The sequence below is a fragment of the Marmota monax genome, unplaced genomic scaffold (genome assembly GCF_021218885.2).
Source record: "Marmota monax isolate L192 unplaced genomic scaffold, Marmota_monax_Labrador192_F-V1.1 WCK01_AAM20220418_F8-fsc00087, whole genome shotgun sequence".
In the NCBI taxonomy this organism is placed as follows: domain Eukaryota; kingdom Metazoa; phylum Chordata; class Mammalia; order Rodentia; family Sciuridae; genus Marmota; species Marmota monax.
In genome coordinates, this window is record NW_026693476.1 from 2,641,083 (window position 1) to 2,667,026 (window position 25,944).

The following is a 25,944-nucleotide window of genomic DNA, read 5'->3' on the forward strand; positions in this document are numbered from 1 at the left end:
AAGTTTAGAAAGTTCTGAGGAAAGCAGAGAATAAGAAGCAAAAGGGCCCAGAGTGTATCCCTGAGGAACTCTCATGCTTAGCAGGGAGAGGAAGAGGGGCCCAAAGAAGGAGACAGGGAGCCAGAGCAGCAGGAAGAAATCCTGCTACCAAGCTATCCCCTGCTGCTCCCACAGACTGTGAGCTCCTTAAGAGCTGTGCTTTACTTATCTTTTCTTTCCCATTGCTTAATCTATAGTAATCTTCGATTTTAGTCTTATTTTTGATGTTACCTCGAGAATAGTCTTTTGAGCACCCAGTTAGCTTGACTTATCTGCATTATGCTATATGGATCTGGTCAAGTTCCCAAACTTTAGCTGTGACATTCATTTTAATCAACAGTGGAGGTGACCTAACCAATGCCAAGAGAGCCAATCAAGCCTGTCCACAGTTATACAGCAACACTCTTAGACCAGTGTAAATGGATGGAACTTCCATTACATTTTTAAAGATCTCCTGAGGAAGAGGAGATTCCCTCAGTCAGCCATTCCAACAGTTAACTACTCTTATTTGCCTTATGTTTAGGCAGCCAAATGTTGAAAAGCAATTTCTCCACACATCCCCATAGAGTTGTACAGTTTCTGTTCACAGTGGGAGAAATATGCTTTGCATTACTCTTTCTCTGCCAAATTACAGTAGAGCCCCACTGGAGTGACACAGCTTGTTATTATAGAGATCTGGAGATACGATGCCCTGGGTAGCTGCATAGACCAGGCTGCCAGGCTGATAAGCAAACCAATCGCAGGGATCTTGTTCCTGTCTGAGCTCCTCAAAACCTCAGACTGCCTTAAGTGACCTCCCCTGGCAGACACTATTCCTATGACTTTAGGTCATATTTCTACTTCCACATAATCATTTCATAGAAGAACTGCCTAAGAGAAGGTGGCAATCTTACAGAAAGACATGCGTCAACACATTCACAAGAATTACCTGTGGGCCTGAGCTTCAGTTCTGTTAGTCCTGACTTCTTTCCTCCCAGCTTCTTCCAGGTACCATCTGTAGACAAGAGCCATTCCTCCACGGCACAGTAATATCTGCCCTGATCACTGTCTTCCACACTTAGAATATGTAGCTGAAACAAGTCTTGGGAAACTTTCTCCATATGAAATTTTTGTTTTTTCTGTGGGGTATGAAATTCATCCCCATATTTTACAACACTGGTTTGGTCCATCTCCAGGATCCTGAGCCAGGATGCATTAGAAGAAATGGGAGAAAAATACCAAATAATTGCTAACTGAAGGTTTCCAGTGGTCCGAGATAAGATGTTACATTCTATATTGGTGTTGGAGATGATGGAAATCTCTTGGGATTGATTCCTTGAGTTCACTTTTAGCTTGCTCTCTGAATGAAAAGAATGAAAACAGTTACTTTGCTAGAAAACAGAATTTTCAGGTAGAAGGGATATTAGAAGTCAATGAGGCCAACCCTCCTGTGACCGTCATATGTGAGAATTCCCTCTCAGCGGCCACATGACCTGCTCATTCAGCCTTTGAACAATTCTCCAATGATGCAGATCATTCCATCTGGGAACAACTATGCCACTGGAGAATTCTGTCTGATATCAACTTGAGTTTTCTCTCTTTGTAACTTGCACCCACTGGTCCTAATTCTTCCCTTACTGGGTGGGGAAGGGAAGTATCATATAGAAAAGCTCATTCTCTTTCCAACATGATGATGCTTTAGTGTTTCAGCACAGACACCCCTTCTACAGCATTTTGTGTTTCAAATTAAAGAAAGCGGCATTCCTAATGCTCTGTGTGCTTGCTATCCAGAGTATTTCTGGTTTCACAATTTGTCAAAGTCTAGTTATTGCTGCCTTCAAACATGGGTAAACAAAAGGAAATTGTGCAGCCACTCCACTGCGAAGCATCCAATAATATGGAGTCCATCTCCTTTAACCTCTCCTTTCTGCTTTGTCAGAAAGATGCATGATAAACTTCTTTTCAAATCTTATTTTAACTGATGTCACTGAGCCTACTTTTATAACTGCTTGTTGATGTTGCCAGTCCCTGTTATGGTTTGGATGTTAGGTGTCTCCCAAAAGCTCATGTGTGAGACAATGCAAGATGGTTCAGAGGAGAAATGACTGGGATATGACAGCCTTAACCCAATCAAGTGAATCAATCACCTGATGGGATTAATTGAGTGGTAACTGAAGGCAGATAGGGTGTGGGCATTGGGGGGTGTATATATTTTGGAGTATATATTTTGTATTTGGTGAGTGGAGTCTCTCCCTCTCTGCTTTCTGATCATCATGTGAGCTGCTTCCCTCCACCACACTCTTCCACCACAATATTCTGCCTCACCTCAAGCCCTAAGGAATGGAGCCAGCTGTCTATAGACTGTCTATAGACTAAGACCTATGAAACTGAAACCAAATAAACTTCTCCTCTAAAATTGTTCTTGTTAGGTCTTTTGGTCAAAGCAATGAAAAAGATGATTAAAACGACCCCTTTACTCTGTTTCACCAAACATTTATTTATCACATACTGTATGGCGTGCAAAACTATTCCAGGTTCTATGGGTAATGCTCCTTGGTGGCTCACTTTTAGAGAGAAAGGGACAAATACAGGGACAGAGGGTTATAGATCATAGCAGGTGTTACCTATGTGGGAAGTACTCAAAGTATCAGAGCATCCAGGAGCCCACCTAACCCACATGTAGGAGTGAGGGGAGACTTTTTGGAGGAGACCACTGTGAGCTAAGTCTTAAGGGTTTACAGGAATGATCCTGATGATGAAAAGGCAAAGGAATTCCACATAAAAAAGCAACTTGAATGAAGAAAATTTAAAATGACAGAGAACATGGATTATTGAGGAACTGCAAGTAATTTGGTATGACTTGAGCTCAAATCCAAGATGGAAAGTAAAAGGAGATGATGCTGAGAACACATAAATGTCTTTTATTATAAAGGACCTTGCATGTCACGCCATGAGAATTTGAACATGTGGAGGGCATAGAGGATTGTGAATGACTCAGGTTTCCAAATTGGGCCACTGGTAGGTGGTGGGGACACAGGGCACAATGTGGAAGGAGTAGCTTCAGATGATAGTGGTGAGTTTATGTTTTGACACAGTGAGTGTAGACATGGCTTGGAGGCAATTAGGTGTGAGTCTGGAGATCAGAAGAGAACTCTTTCAGGATAGCGGACTTGGGAGTTGTCAACATATAGGTATAATTATAGGTAGGGTTGAATCTAACTCCAGAGAAAGTGTAGCATCATGGGAAGAGAGTAATCCAAAGGAAGAATTGTCTTTAAAGAATAAATCGGTGGAGGAGGAAAACCGTGTAAAAGAAATTGGTAAGGAACAGTCAGTGTTAGGAAAGAAAGGAAGAAAATCTTCTGTCATAGGAACAAGAAAAAAAGAAGTTTCAAGAAAAAAGGTTTTGGGCAACAGTAAAGGAAGGCATTATTTAATAAACAAGAAGATCATTACTTTTATGGAGAGTATTGCTCAACAGCAGAAAGAACATGACAGCTACTGTGTTTGAGCATCTGCTTGGTATATCAGGCACTGTGCTAGGCACATTATATATGTCACCACATTTAAGTTGCACATGAGCAAATTAGAGAAGAGGAAACTAAAACTTGGACTGATTAAGTGACTTGTCTGAAGCCAAGCTTTTATCTAGTGCTTGTCAGATCTAAATTCCTTGTCCTAAGACAATGCGAATAATAAGGAGAAGATACACAACATAACAGAATTTTTTCCAGGTTGTGTCTTACCTTTAACCTCTGTTTTATCAGCAATTGATGAGGTGGATTATATTTCACTGTAATCATAAATTCTTTGACTCATATATGTTTTTAAAATATTTTGTTTTAGTTGTAGTTGGACACATACTTTTATTTCATTTTTATTTTTATGTGCTGAGGATCGAAGATCCACACATGCTAGGCGAGTGCTCTGCCTTTGAGATACAACCCCAGCCCCTTGACTCATACATGAATACATTAAAAAGAAGTAGATCAGTGTTGTTGTTGTTGTTTTTTCCCCAGTGCTGGAGGTTGAACCCAGAGCCTCACACATGCCGGACTAATGCTCTACCACTGAGCTACATCCCCAGCCCAGATCAGGGTATTATAATGGAATTTACATGGTCCCTACCACTAGGAAAGACATTCCAAACATTTAATAACTGCTAGGACATGGGAAGAGACCTACCAAAAAGATTGCCTCTCTTCTGGAGCTTAGCCCTCCAGGTCCCTGCTATGGTAGGCAGTACCCTTTAGTTTCTGGGTGGGAGAAACTTTGGGGCAGTTGGGGAAAGAGCCCAGAGCAGTGGTTATCAACTGGTGTGGAGTAGTTCAGTGATTTGACAGCCAAAATGGCCACCCTGTGCATATTAACTTAATGTCCTCTTATTTTAGGTAAGTTGGATAAATACACATAAAGAACCCTGTCCCCATATCTGTACTGTATAAGTAAGAACCCTATGTTGGGGTAGCGCTCAACATATGGTTCTCACTTATACAGTGCAAATATGGGGACAGGGTTTTTTATGTGTATTTCTCCAACTTACCTAAAATGAGAGGAATTTTTTAAAAGCAGAGATTAATTTCAAGTGTCACTTACCTGGTAAAGTGACCACTATCCTCAATGGGTGAGAGACGGCAGAAGCCCTGGCTGGGCTATTTGTGGATAGGGAATTTCTGTCATAAACTTCCACTTCACACTCATACTTTCCTGTCTCTTCCTCAGAGGCATCGTGGATTAGGAGTTGAGAACGAAATGAAGACTGTGAAACCTTCGTCTTCTTTTGGAACTGGGACAGGGAATCCCCCCATTCGATAATGCCATTGTGAGTGACTCGAATTAGCTGACGAAAGGCTTGAGACCCATCTGGCTGGAACCGCCACCTCACAGTGAGAGGCAGTCTGAGGTCAGAGTAGTCAGCCCCCGCTATGCAGGACAGGTCAAAGGTGTCCCCTAACTTCACTTGTGGCTGACGGCTCAGCAGATTAACTTGTAAACTTGAGTCTGCAGACAGAAAAGTGAAACACAATTTCTAATATGTTTACCAAGTCAAAGAGCAGATCTTTCAAGCTTTTTAGTGCCATCTTCACACGGGACTGTGCACCCATCCATTCATTCCGAGGGCTGTGCATTTGGGGGTAGAAGCTGATTCACAGTTCAGTCTGTCCTGAAGGCTGATCTATTTTCCCAAGCTGACCTACCACTGTTCTCAGCCCTGACAACAAACAGGCAGGGTTTCTCCAGTCTGCAGCTTGGACAGCTGCTGCCGGGTGGGTGTAGCACTAGGGCCCCTGTGGTCTGGCCTTCTTCCTCCCACCCCCTCACCCTGCTCCTGGGGGAAGGGTCAGTCTCTCTTGCCCATGCCAGAAGAGACTCCAGTAGGCCAGGCCTGCAGCTATCATAAACCAGAAGGTGTAAGGTTCGGGGCACTCTCAGGTCGACTCCAAATCATAGGACTTTCTTTTTAACCATGAACAACAACTTATGAGTTGCACTCTAAAGATAATCCTTGTAAAGATAAATAAATTTTAGAGGTTAACTGACAGACCTGGTAGCCCGAGACTGTGCTCTGTGTTCCTGAGGTACACATTTGCTTCCTGGGGGACTCAGAATGATACCCAACCAGATTGCACCTCAGAATAAGGGACTGATGTGCAAGTTCAGAAAAGGGTTTCTTGGGCACTTACTCAGAGATCTGACGGTGACTGAAATCTTGTGAGTCCAGTGCCGACCTCTGGCTGGGTTCTGGGCCCCTTCGGACACTCTGCACTCATACACACCGCTGTCCGAGACAGTGCTGGAGGCGATCTCCAGCTGGAAGGTGGCCCAGTCCAACTTCGCCAGCCTCATGTTGCCATGGTAACCGGGGTCCCCAGAGGAGACACCCAACTTCACAGTGCCATCCTGCGCCATGCCAGCCACAAGCTTGGGCTGGGTCTGGTCCTGTGGGATGTGCCACCAGGTCACGGATAGAGGACTCTCAACCCCATCGGTCTTGCAGAGAAGGGCAAGCGCCTCTCCTTCCCACACAGCTTGCTGTCTGGTAGATATGACCACGCTTCTTGCTGTGGATTACAGATTTAAGAAGAAAAAAGTGTTTCAAGTAAACAAAAATATTTTCTAAGATGCAGAGAAATCTCATGACTGAGGACTTGACTAGCTTGAGACAAATCAGATTGGGCTGTTTCTTCACTTTCAGGAAAAATGTCTGCTAAACCTTAAAAAGGCAAACAAATCAGCAGAAAGACTATCAGGAGAACCTACTTACACTCAAACAATTTCTAGTTTGCACATATTTTAAAAATCATTTTGTTAAATCAGCCTTTCCTAAAGAATAGGTAGTTGGGCAAACATCCAATAATATTTTGTTAGATTAATTAGGGTGGGTGTATGAGCCTGAAAATAATGAAGCTGTGCTCATTTAAATTTTTAGTTTTTCAGAATTTAGCCTTCAGAATTCAAAATGATCTTTTTCTTGCTATGTATGCTTCCCTAATCAGCCCTAATTAGTTTAGGATGTGTCTTATACAGAACAAAACATTGTTAATTAGATCCTGCTCATAATACTGTCATAAAAATAATTACTTGGGGGAAAATTATATGCATACATATGTATGTGTGTGTGTGTGTGTGTGTATATATATATATATATATATATATATATATAAATCTATCTATCTATCATCTGTTGTAAATGGGGAACCTGCTTATGTCCAAATTATGGTGTAAGATTACAAATGTAAGGCCAGCGCCCCAATGGGAAATTCAAGATATGCAGAAATGCAGACTTGGATTCGACAACTGTTTATTGTGCAAGGTCTCATCCTGGTTGCTTTGTGGGCAATGCAGAGATACATGAGATACATCAGAGATACATACAGAGATACATCAGGAGCTCCTGCGTCCTAGGCAGCTGGCACCAAGTTTAAGACCAAGACCCCTGGAGTCAGAATTACCCTGGGCAACATATTTGACCTCTCTGAGCCTTAGTTTTCTTTCCCATAGAAATGAGGGTAGTAATAGCACCCACCTCATTGCATCTTGAGAAGATTGAGCAAAGGGCACACATAGAGGGCTGAGGCCAGCTGGCTAGGGAAAGTACTTGGTAAAGTTTAGCTATTTGCTTTAGTGTTTAATAAGAGGCACTGGGAAAAGCAGAGGTAGTTCAAAGCAAAAAAGAAAAACAAAATAGAATTAGCATTAGACATCTAAGGAGGAACTAAATGAATCTGCAAATTGCTTTTCCCTAAGGAGGAAGGACTTCAGTCTTTAGCTGCTTTATGAACACATATGAATAAGTTATAAAGGCAAAAAAAAGGTTAGTGTCCATAAATAGGTTAAAAAAATAATGACAAACCTGCTTCTAAATTTTGGATATTGGAGGTATGATTATGCTTTAAATTTTTTTTCAATATAAAAATGATTCAATGACTCACAATAGAAATTTAGAAATTAGAGGGGAAATTATTACTCATACTCTCATCACTTTAACATAACCAATATGACTAGATTAAACTAAAATCATTTTTTTTAATTAAGTTTTTTTTTTTAATTCATTGTGGTCATTAGTGCCTTATAGGAAGAAACAATAAATTTACTAAGTGTGTGTAAGTTACACATTCACAGTGATAGTGGATGCCCACTTCTGTTTAAAATATTCATAGAATGATAAAACTCTGCTCATACTTCAAACAATGGTTTGAGTTTCAAAACAGAATGTTAAATAAGATCCTTAATAAATATGCTAATAAGTTTTCCTATCGCTACACATTAGGCCCAGCTTGGACTCCAGTCTATGCAAAGAATTATTTTTAGCTTTGGAAGATAACCCCACTGATAGGATTATGAGCTGCAGACCACGAAGCACACCATTGGATCTTTTTGGCACAAATTTCCACATACTGGGCTTAAAAATGGTTGCTGACATGTTCCAGGGAGGTTGAGAAACACAAAGGAGAGATTTAGCTCTGTGTGAATATATAAACTTGCCTACATTGTTTTTCTGAATCCTAGAAAGTTAGACCAAATGTTTAGAGTGAAAACGACACCAACACCCTTCCTGGCCTATCACTCCAGACTGGAGTTTGTGCATCTTCATTCCTAGCCAGTGGGGAGATGGAGAAGAACACAAAAGGGAAATTTATCTATCCTTGGAAATGCCTCTAATGAGCAAGTGCAACAAGAATAGCTTTATCCTTAGTTTCATTCTTTAAATTTTTTAAAAAAAATTTGTTTTGCTTTTTGGCAATTATTCTTTCTAGACTTTGAACTTAACACTCAGCCCAGAGAATCCTAAAATCAGTTGTGAATTTGTCTGTTTTCACTCCACACAAAGAGCACTGATTATTCAAACATGTTTAAGGTCAGCCAAACTTCACAAAGCAAAAGCAAACTGAGTGGCTATCTTAGTCTGTTTTGTGTTGCTTTAACAAAATACCTGAGGCTGGGTAACTTAAAAAGTAAATAGGTTTATTGTGCTCAAGGTCAGCTGGTAATTGGAGGGTCCAATCAGCATGGTGCTGGCTTCCTGGCAAGGGCCCTCTGGCTGCATTGGAACACAGCAGAGAAGCAGAAAGGGAAGTAGAGGGGGAGTGGATGGGGAGGTCTCACTTTATAACAATCCACTCTCCCAAAATAACATCAATGTGCTCACAAGGGTGGCCCCTGTGATTTCATTACTTCAACACTGCCACACTGGGGGCCAAACTTTCAGCACATGAACCATTGGTTTATAGGACAAACCATATCACATCAATGGCAGTGGCTTTCCCTGTTTCACACATCCGGACACTCAGACAGACATCTCACCACATAACACCAAAGGGCAGGGAACTGAGACTGTCACCCTCATTTTCCTCTTCATTTCTCGAGTGAGTCAGAATTATGAGTAAGTATGATTCCCCACAGCAGGTTCCTGTAACAGGGGACTAATAGAAGGCCCCTGAAAGATATCAGCCCAGACTCAAGGTCATTTAATGTGGTTGTTTATTCCCAAGAAAGACGGATACAGCAGCCAGTAGCTAGCCCTTTACTCTTTATTATTATTATTATTATTATTATTTAGTTTTGGATGAAACTTTCTTTAATTTATTTATTTATATGTGGTGCTGAGGATCAAACCCAGTGCCTCACACATGCTAGGCAAGCGCTCCACCACTGAGCCACAGCCCAGCCTGCCCTTTACTCTTAACCCACTCATCTCTGCCTTCCCCCTCCCACGCACACACAAGTACACACAAAGACAGAGGGCTTCATTAATACAGCTTTTCAAGAGAAACTCAATTATAAAAATGAGCACTAACAAGTCAGGCATACTGGTGCATGCCTACACTCCTAGCTATTTGGGCACCTGAGGCAGGAGGCAGGAGGATCACAAGCATCAAGACCAACTTGAGCAACTTAGTTAGACCCTGTCTAAAACATAAACTTTCAAAAGACCTGGAGATGTAGCTCAGTGGTAGAACACTTGCCTAGCTAGCATGCACGAGACCCTGGGCTGAATCTCCAGTACTATCAAAGAAAAAAGAACAGATGGAAAATAAATAGAATCAAATAATCTAAAGCAGCCAGAAGGGACTTGACCATGTAATTGTGTGCCATCATTTTACAGAGGAAGAAGCTGAGATTTCGAGAAATAAAGAAGTGTGTCCATAGTCAGGGCCCACTTAATGGCTCAGAAATGGGATCCAAAGATTTCCTGTTTCCTTTTTTTTGCTCCACTTCACCTCCAGCATGGTCTTATTGGCATCCAACTCTAAGGGAAGACCTCCACTATGCCCATGAAGGGGGGGCCTGCCCAGTCCTGACTTCACATACCTGCTGGCTCCCTCAGGCGCACGTGGCTGACTGGTGACTGCTCCCTCTGCAGCACCTGCCAGGAGCCCGTCCAAGCCCTCACCACCTCTGCCACTGCACAGCTGTAGTCGCCTTCATCCTCTGGGCCCACAGAGAAGATCTTGAGAGAGAAAGCCTTAGGGTTCATCTTGGAAACCTGGAGCCGTCCTTGACTCGCTCTGTCTTTGTAGCCCATCCTCAGGTCCAGGACTCCACTGGCATCAATGCTGGCAATTTCTGTCCCATTGAGGAACCAAAAGCCCTGAAGCTGTGGGTCCCGCACACTGCCCACCACCAGGCAGGCCAGCTCCAAGGGCTTCCCTTCGACAGACGTGCTCTCAGTTGTAATGCTGACTTTAAAATCTCTCCCTGCCAACAAAAGCAAGGCAGGTATTTAGAAGGCCCACTGCATCTGTCCTGTCTGAACCAGAGGTGAGACCCCAGTACAGATACCACGGAGACTGCATTTTATGTGGTGGTTCAGCTCTACAGTTCAGGTAAGCTCCTCAAGGCCTCCCAAAGTTTCTAGAGTAAAACATGCCCATGACTATTCCTTAAGTCAGGAACAAAACAAAACAAAACAAACAAACAAAAAAACAGCACACATGATTTTCTGAATGCAACCCTAGGAAGCAAGAAGTATGCACAGATATATAAAGTATATAGTTAAGTATGCATTTTAAATTAAAAATAAAATCGTTTTGATATGTGGGATTATTGTAAATGATGATGTCTTTCTCTCTCACTCTCTCTTTTCATTTGGGCACTGGGGATTGAACCCAGGGCCTCATGCATGCTGAGTAGGCACAGTACCACTGAGCTACACCCCAGCTCTTATTTCTTTCTCTCTCTTTTTTTTTTTTTTTTTTTGGTCTGGAATATCCAGTGGAATTTTCCTAAGTTGAAAGTGTAAATGATGTGGTTCCACAGGACTCACTGAGATACCTGAGGCCAACAGGACCATTTTATAATGGAAGGGAATAATATGCTTCTTAAAAAAGAAAGAGCACTTCAACGACCCACCATTGGAGCAATACTTTTAGCAATGGATATATACGGTTTTAGCAACTCCCTTCTATTGGATCAAAGCCTCCATAGAAAGACCAGAAAACAGACAAGGTTCTTCTGCCTAGTTTGACAAAAAATGTCAATGGATCACGAGGTGTGATGCCATTCCAACATGGACAGGGGTTCAAGTGGAAGGAAATTTTAGCACCGACAGAGACAAGGCGTCCTGTTGGAAACTGGAACACCATTAAGGCCCAGCTGTGGTGGTTGGTGGGCTTTGGAGAGAGACTGGTTTGCCTTTGAATGCCAGCCCCTGTGCTAACCAGCTGGGTGACCTCAGAGAAGCATTAGCATTGGCTTCAGGTTCCTCATTTTTTAAAATGGGAGTTGACTTCTTACCTCATAGGGTGAATTGTAGGACTCAGTTAAATAATGTAGATAATGTGCTTACAAAGTGCCTGGCAAAAATGGTACCAAAACCCTGGCTATCTTGTGGAATCAATCTAACTTTTGTGGGATATTTTTTGGAGGAGTGGGTACTAGATTTGGAACTCAGGAGCACTCTAGCATTGGGCCTTTTTTATTTTTCAGTTTGAGACAGGGCCTCACTAAGTTGCTCAAGCTGGCCTCAACTTTTGATCCTCCTGCCTTAGCCTCCCAAGTTGCTGGGATTACAGGCATGTGGCACTATGCCTGGCTCAATCTAACCATGTAAGATGCCTTGTCCCATATAGAATCTCCTATGAACAAAGCCAAAATGAGCATCCTTCTTTTTAGTTATGCTGCCTAGATGACAAAACCAAAACTGGTTCAAATTTTCTAGCTAAGCAATTTACAGTCTACCTAAGATTAAAAAAAAAAAAATAGAAAGATGTTCGATAAATACTCAGTCCTAGTGAATTCACGTATTTCCTGAGATGATAATTACCTGCTGGCTGGACCCTCAGAGTTGTTTGATCTGTCTTCTTTTTCGTGATGAATGTCCAGGTTTCATCTGGATCCTGGATCCACTCGGCTGCTTCACAGAACAGTTTGCCTTGATCTGAGGGCTGGAGATGGCCTATGGACAGTCTGAAGGTGGCAGTCCCAAGCTTGTGGAGCTGCACATCACCAGCTGCAAACCTCTTTGCATATGAGGGCCCAGGGGTCAATACAAAATCTCTGGAGAGAGAAATAATGCTGGTGGCTTGGCTCCTTCCTCCTTCCTGCATCAGGTACCAGGTGATGGAGAGATGAGTATGTTGAGCTGTGGCTTTGGATGCCTCACAGGTAAGTTCTAGAGGCTCACCTTCCTCCTTACTGAGAGTCTGGGAACTCATGGTGGCAGAGAGGGTATCTGGAATGACTAGAAACAAAGGAATGATGATAACCTGACAGACCCATGCTTGTCCAATTAGCCTCTGGAGGTGGAGAGGGTGCATCTTCTGGGTTGGTTTCTTACTAGCCCTAGGCTTTCCCTCTTGCCAATGGGAACATTGGCATTTGTGTTTCTATGGAACTTAACAAAGCAAATATCTCAGTGCCGTATGGACCCTGGCTTTGTGTCATTAGCATAAGCTGTAACCAATTTAGCTACTCCACATAGAAAGCTTATAGGGGAAAACCAACCGATAGCTACCAGACCTAGATTTTGACCCTGATTGTCCATCCAACTCCATGAACTTGGGCACAACACAATGGTTCTCTGGGCCTTAACCTGCTTCTTGTGAAATAAAAATTCTGAAATCTCTGCTATGAGTTATCATTCACAGCTAACAGGCAATCCTTATCTAAGTTTCTGTAACTCTCCTACTACCTTACCATTTTCTTCTTCCTCAAATGAAATTGAACAGCAGAAACTCGTGTGAAGGCAACTCTTAGACCAGTCATTTAATATGGTTGAGCATCTTACTCGATGCAACCATTGTGGTAGGAGCTGAGATGAGCATTCTCTTTTTGAGAAGCTCAGAATGTGGTGGGAAAGGTGGGTACACAGAGCTAGTCGCCTCATAACTGGGTGGGTGGTAAAGACAGTGGTGTGAATTGAGCATGGAGAAGAATGACGGTGGGGGCACTTCCTGAGGCAGTCTATATGGTGCCATGGAAGAGGTAATAACACTGCCTCCTGAAGTAAATGTAGGAGTTTACTAAGCTAAAAATGTGCTGGTATTGGGCTGGAGTTGTGGCTCAGTGGTAACGCACTTGCCTGGCATGCATGAGGCACTGGGTTCGATTCTCTGCACCACATATAAATAAATAAAATAAAGGTCCATCAACAACTTTAAAATATATATATATATATATATATATATATATATATATAAAAGGTGCTGGTATTTCAGGCAAAAGTTTTGAGGATCCTCTCCCGATGGGTGAATGTGTTGGAGAATAGTCATTTGGAAATAGTCATTTCCAAGCTATGGACAGATCACCTGTGATATTAATACCAGATCTCTTACCAATTTACCGTTCTACCTCCAAGAAGAGATAACATGGGTGGGGGACCCTCAAAGATCTGTGGAATGCTGTTGCTATTACTAACCTATGTATACCTATGGGTGAGGCTTCAGGAAGGCCTTGCACTGTCTAAATCTTCATGACACAGAAGACTGGGAAAACTGAATTGATGATTTTTAAGAATAAGAGATACCTATTTGCAACAAATCTCCAAACTATCTGAGGGTGGGGACTTTTTTCCCCAAAGCAAACAGAACAAAATAAAGTCTGTCACATTGCAAGGCCTGTGGTGGCAAAGACTGGCTTCCCCGGGGGCTGGCTAGCAGAAGTGGACAAACAGCTTACCAGTTAGGTTGGTCTTCGCACTGTAACTTCCATAGTATTTTTCATCAGTGTTTGGAGTGTGACACTCATACTCGCCAGCGTCCTTCATCTGGAGCTTTGAGATGTGCAACAGGACTGAGTTGTCCTGCAACCTCTCCACATAGATGTCCTTGTTTCGTACCCGCTGAGCGTACATTGCGTAAGAGAAGGTGTCATCCTTGGTGCTAATGATCTGGACTTCCCTGGTCGGGGCTGTCAGCAGGTAAACAGACCACTGGAAATGCTGCAGGGAAGGTCCCTGATGGCCAGTGACATTGCAGCCAATGCTGACTGGGTAACCTGCAGCTCTATACAGCGGTCCTTTTTGAACGGTTACTTCCCTCTGGCCGACGCTGAGCTTAGCTTGCAAGTAGGAGAAAGAACGGGGAATAAAAATAGATTAGTGCTCTGGTTCCCAACGTACCCCATTATGTAGTTCTCTTTATTACAATTCTGGTAAATGAGATTGCAGGTTATTAGCAATAATCAACTTGAATGTTCACCACCTTCTTCAGGCTGAGCAGCAGTGGAATGACTTAATGAGTTCATTGTTCTTTTATAACTTTAACTTCCATAGTCATTTCTAGTCTTTTTAAAAAATTTAGCTTTGCTGGGCACGGTGTGGCATGCCTGTAATCCCAGCAATTTGGGAGGCTGAGGCAGGGAGGATCACAAGTTCAAAGCCAGCCTCAGCAACTTAGTGAGGCTCTAAGCAACTTAGCAAGACCCTGTCTCAAAATAAAAAATAAAAAAGGATTGCAGATGTTTCTCAGTGGTTAAACACTCCAGGTTTCCATCCCTGGTACCAAAAAAAAAAAAAAATCACTTTATCCTTGTAACATGGCCACATCTATAAAAAAATTCAGCTTACTTAAGTGCACTCATTTTAATGTAAATGCAATCAGTGTATGATAATTGACTTTTATATTATTTTATAGGACAAATCAGCATGTAGCTCCTCAAACCTCAAATTCCAGGGTTATCTGTTATTCCCACAGAAGTGGTTGTTGGAGAGGCAAAATCTTTGGCTCTGCCACGGGCAATAATTTTCCTACTGGTTGGTTGGAAATATTTGTAGTTCTTAGTCAGATCTTATGCAAGGTGGGCTAAAATTAGTATCTAAAGTGAAGTGGCAGTAGTACTTCCCTTCTACACTGCAGTTTTGTTTTGTTTTTTTAAGTTCCTGGAGAGTCACTGTAGCTTTACTGAAAAGCTTCATAATGGATGACTATAAAGTCCAGTGTGATTTGGGATCGGAATTTATTTTAGTTCTTTTCTCACTAAAGTTTTCAACTGGGACCACTGTGGAATGTTTTCTACTGAAACAAATCTTAAATATTAGGTCTAAAGGGGAAAAATGGGATTAAATGGTAGCACTTTGTTAGAAAAAAATTTGAAATCCAGCATTTTGCAGAAATCACACGGTATGTTTTATTAATGATTAATATTAAAGGACCAATTCCTTTTGTGTTTCAAAAAGAACACAGACCAATGACAAAGGGGCCACCAGGGTGGGCTAGATTTTTCACTAGGGTCAGGGTTCAGTGGATGGGGGAAAACAAAGTGGAAAGCATCAGAAGGGTCCAAAAGGGAGCCATGGCTGGTAGCATGGAGTTAATAGAGGTATAGAAGGTCCCCCCCTCCCCATGCTGGGGATCAAACCTAGGGCCTTATACATGCTAGGCAAGTGCTCTACCCCTGAGCCACATCCCCAACCCAGAATAGAGAGTTCTTAAAAAGAAGAGAATTCACAAGAAGCAGAACATCTGCTGGTTTTGTGCCTCCACAAAGAGTAAAGGAGACTACAATGGGGGGTGAAAGAACGAACAAGGCTCATCGTTGGAGAAAATGCCCCTTTATTGAGGAACAGCTCTGCATATTTATAGAGCCGGGGGTGGTTTGACAGTTATGACAGTTTAAGAGTTTAATGGTTTGACAGTTGGCATGGGGTGCTTTCTGATTGGTGGATAAGGATCATGTGCACCAGCAGGGCTAGTCTGATTGGTGGGTAAGGATCATGTGAGCCAGCAGGGCTCACCATTGGATGGCTCTTCTCAGGGAATGGGAAAGTTAGTCTTTGGATCCAGGGTGACTCCCAACAGGGGGAAAAGTGAAGGAAAGGAAAAATGACATTACAGAGTCCATGAAAAGGCTAAGTATAAGAATTTTAGATGAAATGGAAGCAATCCTAAGGGATAGAAGGGACCTATAAAACATAAAATGGGCACCTGATATAGTCATCTAAAAACTATGTGTATGCTCAATCTGAAACTGGTGAACAAGCTAACCACACACAACCGGTCAACTAACCATACACATTGCCGATAATCATTGAAAATACACTAATTTATTCATGAATCCCAATTAATGTGATATATTTATATTGTACTTTTTGTAATACCTAGAAATCAGAATTAGACCACTTGAGAAAAATTTAAATTATTCCTTACCAAAAAGATACACTGCAGAGGCAATTTAAAACATTTTTAGCAATGTCATCTTAGAGAAATGTGTGCACTCTTCATTAAGCCTCATGTAAGAGAATATTTATACCCACACCGTTCATTATAGCCTCAAGCAAAGGGACTATGGTTATGTCCATCAACAGAATGGACACACTATGGCACATTCATAAAATGGAATATTACACAAAAATAAAAATTAATGAATGATAGCTATTTGACATAACATGAATGACTATATTTAATTAAAGATGCAAGATACTTTTGAACCTTTTTTTGCCACTTACAGACTGAGTCTACTGTTTATTACAAAGTTTAAAAGCAAGCAAAACCACATTGTATTTTTTAGTGATGCATATAAGGGTTAAAATTGCTTTTTTTTAAACTAATCTTTTTTTTAAATGCCTTTATTTTATTTGTTTATTTTTATGTGATGCTGAGGATCAAACCCAGTGCCTCACGCATGCAAGGCAAGCGCCCTACCACTGAGCTACAGCCTCAGCCCTAAAATTGCTTTTTAAGAAAAGCTAGGAGGTGGTTATAGAGAGAATCAGGAAAGTGATTGTGCAAGGAAGGATTGTGATCTGGTGGGAAGCAGAGCAAGATGGGTAGGACTTCCAGGGTCCTGACAATGTTCTATTTCTTGACCTAGGTTGTGATCACACTGGTTTTACTTTTTATTTTGCTAAAATACGTGTTTATGTCTTATTAACCTTTTCTTATATATTTTACCATTAAACATATATATTTTTTTAAATGTGGATTTTGAGGTACCGCTAACCTGTTTATATCAGGGCATGTTTCTGGAAAATGATGTCAGTTTTGGTGTCCAGGCAATACTTGTCCAACATTTTCCATCACTTATCAGTGAAATGAGTACCACATTTGGAGAACTTTATTGTGAAAACCAGCACTTCAATTTCTACTGCTTTCTTTGCCGATTCGATACATATTTATTCAGCCACTTATAGTATTTCTGATGCCCGAGAGGCTAAGAAATGAAGATGAGTTTGGAACAGTCTCTGACTTCTAGACCGTGTAATCTAGTCAAGTAGGGTGGAAGTCATCTCTCTTTGAGAAAGACATTAATAAAAGGACTTTGAGAAATTTGAAGAAAGCAGATCACATTGTTTAGGGGAGGGCAGTAGATGAGGCTTATGGAAGATATGGCATTAAAAATGACTTTGAAGAATTGGAAAGATTAACAAAGTCGGGAGGAGATAGGGGCTTTTTAGGTGAAAGAGATTTTATGACAAGATGATATGTAGGAATCAAAAAGACTTTTTCAGACAATAAGGAGCAATCAACTGGAGCGGGGAGAGTTGCATTAAGGTTAATAGGAAGGGGTAAGACTAGCTAAGAATTTTGGATCCAGCGCATGAAGGAATTGACTATCATGTTTAAAAGTCTGGACTTGATTCATGAGGGGAATTCAAAGGGGGAATCCACTGAAAGTGTCTGGAAAGTCTCAGAAAAATTAACCTGTTAATTGTGTGGAGAATGATGAAAGTTAGAGCCCAGGAAAGAGGTGACAAAGGTACAGGGATAAAAAGAAAGGGACTAACTATAGAGTTAGTGAGGAGATGAAATTTACAGAGTTTTCAGTGTTTGGGATGTTTAGAAATAGCAAGGTTAGGGGTTGTGGCTCAGTGGTAGAGCACTTGCCTGGCATGTGTGAGGCCCTGGGTTCGATCCTGGGCACCACATATAAATAAATTAATAAAAGATCCATTTACAACTAAAAAAATATTTTTTTTTTAAAAAAAGAAAGGCAATAGCAGGGTTAGTAGAGGTGTGGGAAGTAAGAAGAAATCAAAGGCATTGGGTTTTATAAGATTGGGAAAATAATGGTACTCATCAGAACTAAGGACATCAAGAAGAGTTACTATTGTTGCTGTTGTATGTTCAAGGGTGAGGGAGAAGATAATGTATGTAATTTTTGGAAATCCAAAAGTTGAGTGCCATGGAATAAATAGGAAGGATATCTAGCAAACATTTGGAAATAATATTTGGAACGTGTGAATGTGTGTGTATTTTAATTTAAAGTCTACTCAACCTATTGAAAACATTTGTCATTTAATCCTTTCCAAAACTCTGTGGTGTCCCCATATTTAGTCATGTCAAAACTCATAAGTGAGCAAGATCATGGGGCTAAAATATTCCAGAAGATGAGCCAGCATAAGCAAGAACAGAGAAAAAGTATGGATTTGAAAAAAAAAAACAAAAACAACTAATTGTGATGGTCTAGTTTGGTTATATTATAGAATATGAGTGGAAGGACCATGGAATAATGACTGGAAACATTGATCAGGTTATATTCTGGAGGAACTTGACTAATAAGACTAGGAGTTTATCCTTCATTTAGGAAATAAATTTTTTGAAAAAGTTGTAGTGAATAAACAAAACGCATAAGTGGCTGAGTCAAATTTGAACCCAGACCTTTCTCCGTGAAACATTTGAAGCAATTGAAGCACAAGCCAAGGCTGTGTTTTCACTGCCTTCTGTAAATCCTGTTTGTAACTAGAGAGAGTTCTGAGCAGTAGGTAAAGGTCAGGTCAGTTCCATGTACGTGTTGAGCCATGTTATGAAATATAAGGAAGAAGGTGCAGGAGAGAATCCTGGAGAGTCTCTCTTTAGAAGATGGGATGAGGACCAAAACCTACAGGAGGTTTTGGAATGGTAGGAGGTTGGAGGGCAGCCAGGACACAGTGGCTTGGAAAGCAAGGGCAACAGAACATTCCAGAAGGAAAGGGCTTGTCAGCCCCGTGGAAGGCTGCTGGGAGGTTGGGGTTCCTCAAGGCAGAGGAGACTCCTTTCAGTCGGACGAGGAGCACGCCGTGGAGACCTTCGTAAGAGATTTCACTAGAGCAGAAACAGCTTCTTCCAGGGTGGGAAGTGACTGCAGGAAATGTAAATTGCCTCAAGATGTTTCATGGAGAAAGGGAAGAGAAGATGGAAGGGCATCTAGGAAGTGTACTTGGGTGGAAAAGTAGCGAGGGGTGGAGAGGACACTGGCGTCTTTGCTTGTTTCCGGGCAGAGGCAGCAGTAGGGGGGTGGAGATGGAGGAAGCCAGAGAGGAAGATGAATGGAGTAAGGCCCTGGTGGAGCCTGGGCTCAAGAACATGATTGTGCTGTGGGCTGAATGTTTGGATCCTCCAAAATTCATACATTGGGATTAATCGGGAGGTGGGGCCTTTGAGAGAGGTAATGAGGGCTCTGAATGAGATTCGTGACTTTAGACAAGAACCTGGGGAGCTGGCAGTCCCTGTGCCAGGTGAGGACACAGCCAGAAGATGCCATCTATTGAGGGAATGAGCCTTATCAGACTCCAGATCTGCTATGCCTCCACCTGGGACTTCCCAGCCTCCAGAACCGTGAGAAATACTGGTGGATGAGCCGGTCAGTTTTTGGTATTTTTGGTACTGCCATTGGAACAGACTAAGATGTACTACCTTCTCAGACAAGTGAAAGAAACAGTGTGGAGATTTCATAGGTTTTGTCAGGGCGGGAGGTGGGGAGGTTGGGGATCAAACCTAGGGCCTCAAGTATGCTGGGCACATGCTCCACCACCACGTGCTCCACCCAGCCCCAGCACAGCACAGCTATTTTTGAGGTGCAAAGGAAGGACTGTCAGAGATCAACTCCAATGGCTATGCTCTGGGATCACACACTGAAGCACCTTATCATAAACACTGTCTTTGTGGCTGTTTCAAGGACATACCTCTCTTCCTCCTAACAGTGAAATGCCTCCGAGGGATGGCCCCTTACTTTCTCTTTAAAGGGACAGAGGATTAAGTCACTTTGCAGAGTAGCTAGTTTCTTTTCTGATGAATATAGAGCCTGGCACTGACACACTACGTCAGGAGTCTTGCTTTTGAAACAACAAGAATTCCCTTGATGATATGGGTTTTCTTTAAAACATGTCCCTGGAATTGTCAAATCACCATTTCAGTATTATTTGAATGGAAAGTATTAGTTTGAAAAATACAAAATGGCCCATTATTCAACTATTTTTGATACCCAAAATGCAGCAATTTCTAATAATTCCACTTTATACAAAACCTACCTAGGGAACAGTCAACATACCAAACAACTTATCTTTCTTTACACATATAAAAACTCCTATGTGCTTAGAGACTGAGATAGCTTGAATCCATAATTAAGTGGAACCTTTTATTTTTCTTCTATGAATACAAACTCAGTGGACAAAAATAGCCCCTCTCCAAAGCTCTCTCCTGTTAATGTCCTTTATTTGCAGGATCTAGCAGGTGAGGCTCAATGCTAAGTCCAAGGATGGACTTACCCATCATTACACTAACTCTACCTAGCACCATATTCTAAACTGTGAGTCAGTCTTTATATTTATTGGGAAAAAAAATAAATGGAGGAGCTGACAGTGTAGCTCAGTGGTAGAGTTCATGTTTAGATGTGCCAGACCCTGGGGGCTAGACCCCAGCACCACAAACACACACAAAAGAATAGGGACAAGTTTACATTTGCTAAACTTCATAACTGATTGATTTATTATCATTTAATTAATTTCTTTCATTTCCTTTTATTTGTTTTTTTTTTGTTTGTTTATTTATTTATTTATTTATTTATTTTTGTGGTTCTGGGGTTTGAACCGAGGGCCTTGTGCATGCAAGTCAAGCACTCTACCAATTGAGCTACATCCCCAGCCCCTCCCTTTATTTTTTTGTAATAACAAATAACATATTTCCAAAACCTTTTCAAGTTACTTCCTGATTTATGTACTCTTCACATTAAAAACTGTGGTTCTGTGAGAGCTGGGGTTGTGGCTCAGTGGTAGAGTGCTTGCCTAGCATGTATGAGGCTCTGAGTTTGATCCTCAGCACCGAGTATAAATAAATAAAGGCCCATCACCTACTAATAAAATATTTTAAACAAACAAATCCAAAAACTGTGGTTCTATACAAAACTAGTGCTCACAGGAGTCAGAATTTAGAAGAAATAAATATGTAGCCCAGTTTAAGTAATTGTTTAAGTAGATTAAGGAAAAGTTTCCAGCTTTCCCCTTTTTAAATCTTAATTACCGCCTTCTTTCCCCTCGATATTCTAGCGGCTTACAAAAATAAATAAATAAATACCCCAAAGCAGCAATGACTGGAGCAACACAGTGTGCGTGTGAGAGAGAATTTGCAATTCTCTGAATTATTGCACAATGTAAACCTAGTTTCCTCCTTTACACAAAGCAAACATACAATCTAAACACGCAAAGCACATAGACTTGAGAATCAGAGTCAGACAACTCAAAAGGACAAAAAGAAACACTCCAGCCCCTGAATGATCCCAGCAGGCACCTATCCATCAACACCTGCCACAACAACCTGGCAGACATTGATTGCCCAGCATGTGGTCCTAGTAAATTCCCCTGCAGGTTGCCTCTCTCCCTTCAGGGCCCAAGTCTGGTCCTCACCAATGTGTCTCTTGAGTCATCAGTCTAGTTCAATTAAACCAATGTTTACTGAGCAACTCCTTTATGCCAAATGCTGCACTCTTATTTTTTGCTACAACCTTGGTTACACTGATTACAGCTTGGTTAAGTTACCCCCATCATCCCAGCCCTTAAGTTTACTGTACTGACTCCATTCAAGTCTTCCCAAAGCAAAAGTTCTTGATGTGATAAAAGGGTCCATGAACTAGGGTGAAAAAAAACCCTACTTCTTTATTTAAATTAATCTGTAATGGAAATTTAGTATTTCCTTCAATTATGAATGTAGACAACAAATCACAGATATTCACGTATCACATACCAGTTGTGGCAGCCGAATTAAAAATAGTATTCTTAGTCATCACTTCTCTGCAGTTTGGTGGTTAATAGATCTATTGCTAGATCTTGTTAGATGATACATAAAGAAACAAATTAATCACTACATCACAGCTTATTAAGATATTTTGATAACTATTCCAATATAGCTGATTTCCTACACAATCCTATGCATTTTATTTTATGCATTTAAATATTTATTCTGAGATGGGGGGGTCTATAAGCATCACCAAATGCTAAAGATACCTGGAGCACAAAAAGCACCTTTTTCCTGTTCTACTTGGTCTCTGGAACTGTTTGATTCCCTGCCCAATTCATCTGATTCTCCCCTCTACCTCCAAATTTCCTTTTCTCTACCCTGTCCTAACATACATAAATAGATGTTCCCACACCAAATAGGACCTTTCATATGGCCTTGGGCACAGCCAAGTGGCTCTTCTTGTCCGCTTCTCAGTTTCTCAGTAGTGAAAGCCCACTTTAGTCCAGAACCTTCTTTTAGCTTTGCTCTCATAACCTTCCCTTTCACCCAGGAACATGTCCAAGGTGCATTTAACTAATCAAACTCTTAACTTCAGGCAAGCTTTAAGCTCTCCTCTCAGGCTGGGGAGCAAAGCTCTCAGTCTCTCTTGGGATGTTCAGCCCATGAAGAAGAAGGAGAGGCTAAGGCCTAGGCCAAACTGTCAGATCAGGCAACATAAAATATATATATATATATATATATATATATATATATATATATATATATATATATATATATATATCCCAACAGAATCAGGTGCATGGGACCCAACCAAGCATCACCACTCCCTGCAACTCAAGGATGTCTGGGGAGGCAAGCACTGTTACATTGCCAATGCTAGAAGCAGGTGCCACAGTTAGCAGCTGTTCCTGTAAAGACCAAATTGCTCCATCGCCCTGGACTGGACTGGCTCCTGCGATGATAGAAACACAGAATTATGAAACTTACTTAGAAAGAGAAAGAAAGGTGCCACGTAGAGAACGTGTGCCATTTGGACCAGACCTCTCCCAGCGGCGCCCGCGAAATCGCTCAGAAGCGGAGTGACAATTGTTAGGCTCTCACTGCAAAGGTAAAGAGGAAGTGACAGTGTGGTTTCCAGTTCATGAAAAAACAGAAATGGCTTGCAAAAAGCAAAGTTGGTTATCTTATATGGTTCTCTGCTAATCACTTAGATGTGGGTGTAAAAAAAATGATCTTCATGGTTAATTAAGATACCCATGTAAAAATAAGATGGGACTCATCCTGGCTAAATATGTATCATTTGGCAATGATGGGGGGGATTTAAGTAAACCGAATAGACAAAAAAGCAACCAGAAATGATCTCTTCTTGACCTTTCCTCTTCTCCCATCTTGAGAGAGGAAACAAGAGAAGGATCCCTAGGAAATATGAACTTGGGGTCAAATGAAGTGTGAAGACGAAGGTTCTGGGGTCAGGTTGCCTGGGACTGCAACTACTTTTAGTAGCTGTGTGACCTTAGAAAAGTTAATTCACCTTCTCAAACCCTCACATGTGATATGGGGACACTCATAAGATGGCTGAGAGAGCTGAATGAGCTAATTTGTTTAAAGTACTTGGAACAATATCCAGTCCACAGTAAGTGCTCACAAACATTGGCTACCAACATCACCATCATCATAGACATTTAAGGGAGTCCACCTGTCCCATGTGGGTCCAACACCTAGGATGACACATGTAACCACTGGCACTGAACCCAGGACGATGTATCCTACTCCAGTCCTTAGAAGGCAAGATCACACAGGGATGCGCTCACTGAGGATATCAGTCTCAGCCTCTGGGCCTTGGGCAAGGCTAGATTTAGATTAGCCAGTAACAAAGTCGTCTGTCTTAGGCCACAGATTCAGGCAGATCCGTGCTCTATCCATCCATCCACGCAGCGAGCCGGTCAGCCAGGGATTTTTTTTTTTAGTCCTCCTGTGTTCTGGGTGCTGAGGTAGGGTTTGCTCATACAAAGATGGATGCTCGAAACCACGCTTTTATGGTCAGGAGACTCCCATTTAATCAAATATCGCAATGCAATGTACAACAATCAGTGTGGCAGAAGAGTGGGAAAGTTGGTGGGTATGAGGGAAGGCAGATGGATGAGACTGGACCAGGGAGAAGCAGGGCAAGGGACAGTTGGAGAGAAACTGTCCAGTGTGGATAGTGACCCACAGGCTGTGTCTTTCGGTTGAAGTAGATTGAAGTGTGAGGCTGGGGTGGAAGGACAGAGTCTGTATAGCTTGGCTGGGGCAGAGCTTAGTGGCCTTTGTATGCCAGGCCCAAGAGCTTGGCTTTTGTCTTAAAAAAATGTGTGTGTGGGCTATTAAGAATATAGTCTGGACAGATTTTCTTTTAAAATGGAATTCCATACTTGTGTATTTCTAACTGGTTGAAAGGTGAGGGAAGGAGACAGGGTTATAAGCAAGAAGGCCAGTTACATGATTTTTTTTCAAAATATATTTTTAAATTATAGATGGACACAGTAGCTTTATTTAATGAATTTATTTTTATGTGGTGCTGAGGATCGAACCCAGTGCTCCACACTGCGAGGAGAGCGCTCTACCACTGAGCCACAACCCCAGCCTTAGTTACAAGATTTTTGTAATTGTTTGTCTGAGCAGTGATGAAGGCCTGAATTAGGGCATTTAAAATAATGACAGAGAGATAGATAAAACAACCAAATACTTACTGAGTACTCCATAGGAAAGAAGTTAAAGTGCTAGAGATCCATCCGGGATTAAAGCAGAGCCTTTCATAGCAATGAGTTTGTGATGGAGGAGTTTGGTGGAGGTGAGTAGGAAAGAAGAACATGGCTGATTGTCACACAAAGGAATTAGATGAAGCCTCCTAGGAGACAAAGAGATATGGACATTCCAGAGAGGGAGAGGGTCTATCTAATTCAGGGCAAACGAACGGAAGGACAGGAAAACCTTCAGGGCAAAGGTGGCATTTTAAGGTAAAATTTGTTTTCTCAGTGGGAACTATAGTGGACGAGGGTAGCCGTCTACACACTTATTCCAGAAGCTTCTAACTTCATTCACGCTTTCTGTTATGGTTTAGATGTGGTGTCCCCCAAAGTTCACGAGTGAGACAATGCAAGAAGGTCTGGAGGAGAAATGATTGGGGTATAGCTTTAGCCTGATCAGTGAATTAATAATCCCTGATGGGATTAATTGAACAGTAATTGAAAGCAGGTGGGTGTGGCTGGAGGACATGGTTTGTTGGGGGCGTGGCTATGGGGTATATATATTTTGTATCTCCCGAGTGGAGACTGTCTTTGCTTTCTGATCACCATGATGTGAACCGCTTCCCTCTGTCACACTCTTCCACCATGATGTTCAGCCTCACCTTGAGCCCCGAAGAATGGAGCTGGCCTTCCGTGGATTGAGACCCCTGAAACCATGAGCCCTCAAATAAACTCTTCCTCCTCTACAGTTGTGCTGGTCGGGTCTTTCAGTCACAGTAGCGAAATAGCTGATTGAAACACATTCCTTCTGCCATCCATCTACACACCCACCCACCAAGCCATCCCTCCTTTCCTCTGGTTCTCTATTCATTAGGAATGATACTTAACCCTCAGTCTCCTAATACTAGTTAACCTACCCGTGTTAAAGTTTTTAGCGAAAAACTCTGCACTTTCCTATGGTTCTGTGCAAGGCAATGGAGGATAGAAGTGTAGGAAGGGTTCTGCCCTCAGGTACATGGAATCTAGTTTAATAAACAACTGTAGATAAGGAACAGTAGCCATATAAGACAGCATGTGTCCTGTGGCCAATTCACGGTCTAGGCAAGAAATCCCTAAAGAGCATTTAGAAAAGCCTGGTTTTAGGATTTGGTACTATTCAAATAGGTAGGGAGGAGAGGAAAGGACATCCCAGGAAGGAGACAGAGAGTGCAGAGAGGGAGAGGCAGACATGTGTAGGGTATATGTAGAGAAATATTGAAGGGCAGTTTGCTTAGAATGATTTCAAACTAACTCTCTAATCTGTTGACTATAGTATCAATGGGACTGAAAGT

At 41.7% G+C, this 25,944-nt stretch overlaps 1 protein-coding gene across 2 annotated transcripts in view; it reads right to left on the minus strand.

Moving 5' to 3' along the window:
- Positions 1-22,981, minus strand: part of Cd101 (CD101 molecule) — a 35,456-nt gene extending 12,475 nt beyond the window's left edge. For both annotated transcript variants that reach the window (XM_046458324.2, XM_046458323.2), the window contains exons 1-7: positions 22,875-22,981; positions 13,639-14,019; positions 11,786-12,202; positions 9,832-10,218; positions 5,703-6,080; positions 4,615-5,019; positions 968-1,378 (exon numbers count right to left, since the gene is read on the minus strand). In XM_046458324.2, coding sequence (XP_046314280.1) covers positions 968-1,378; positions 4,615-5,019; positions 5,703-6,080; positions 9,832-10,218; positions 11,786-12,202; positions 13,639-14,019; positions 22,875-22,917 — 2,422 coding nt within the window. In that variant the 5' untranslated portion in view covers positions 22,918-22,981. The remainder of the gene's footprint in view (positions 1-967; positions 1,379-4,614; positions 5,020-5,702; positions 6,081-9,831; positions 10,219-11,785; positions 12,203-13,638; positions 14,020-22,874) is intronic.
- Positions 22,982-25,944: the final 2,963 nt, after the last annotated feature.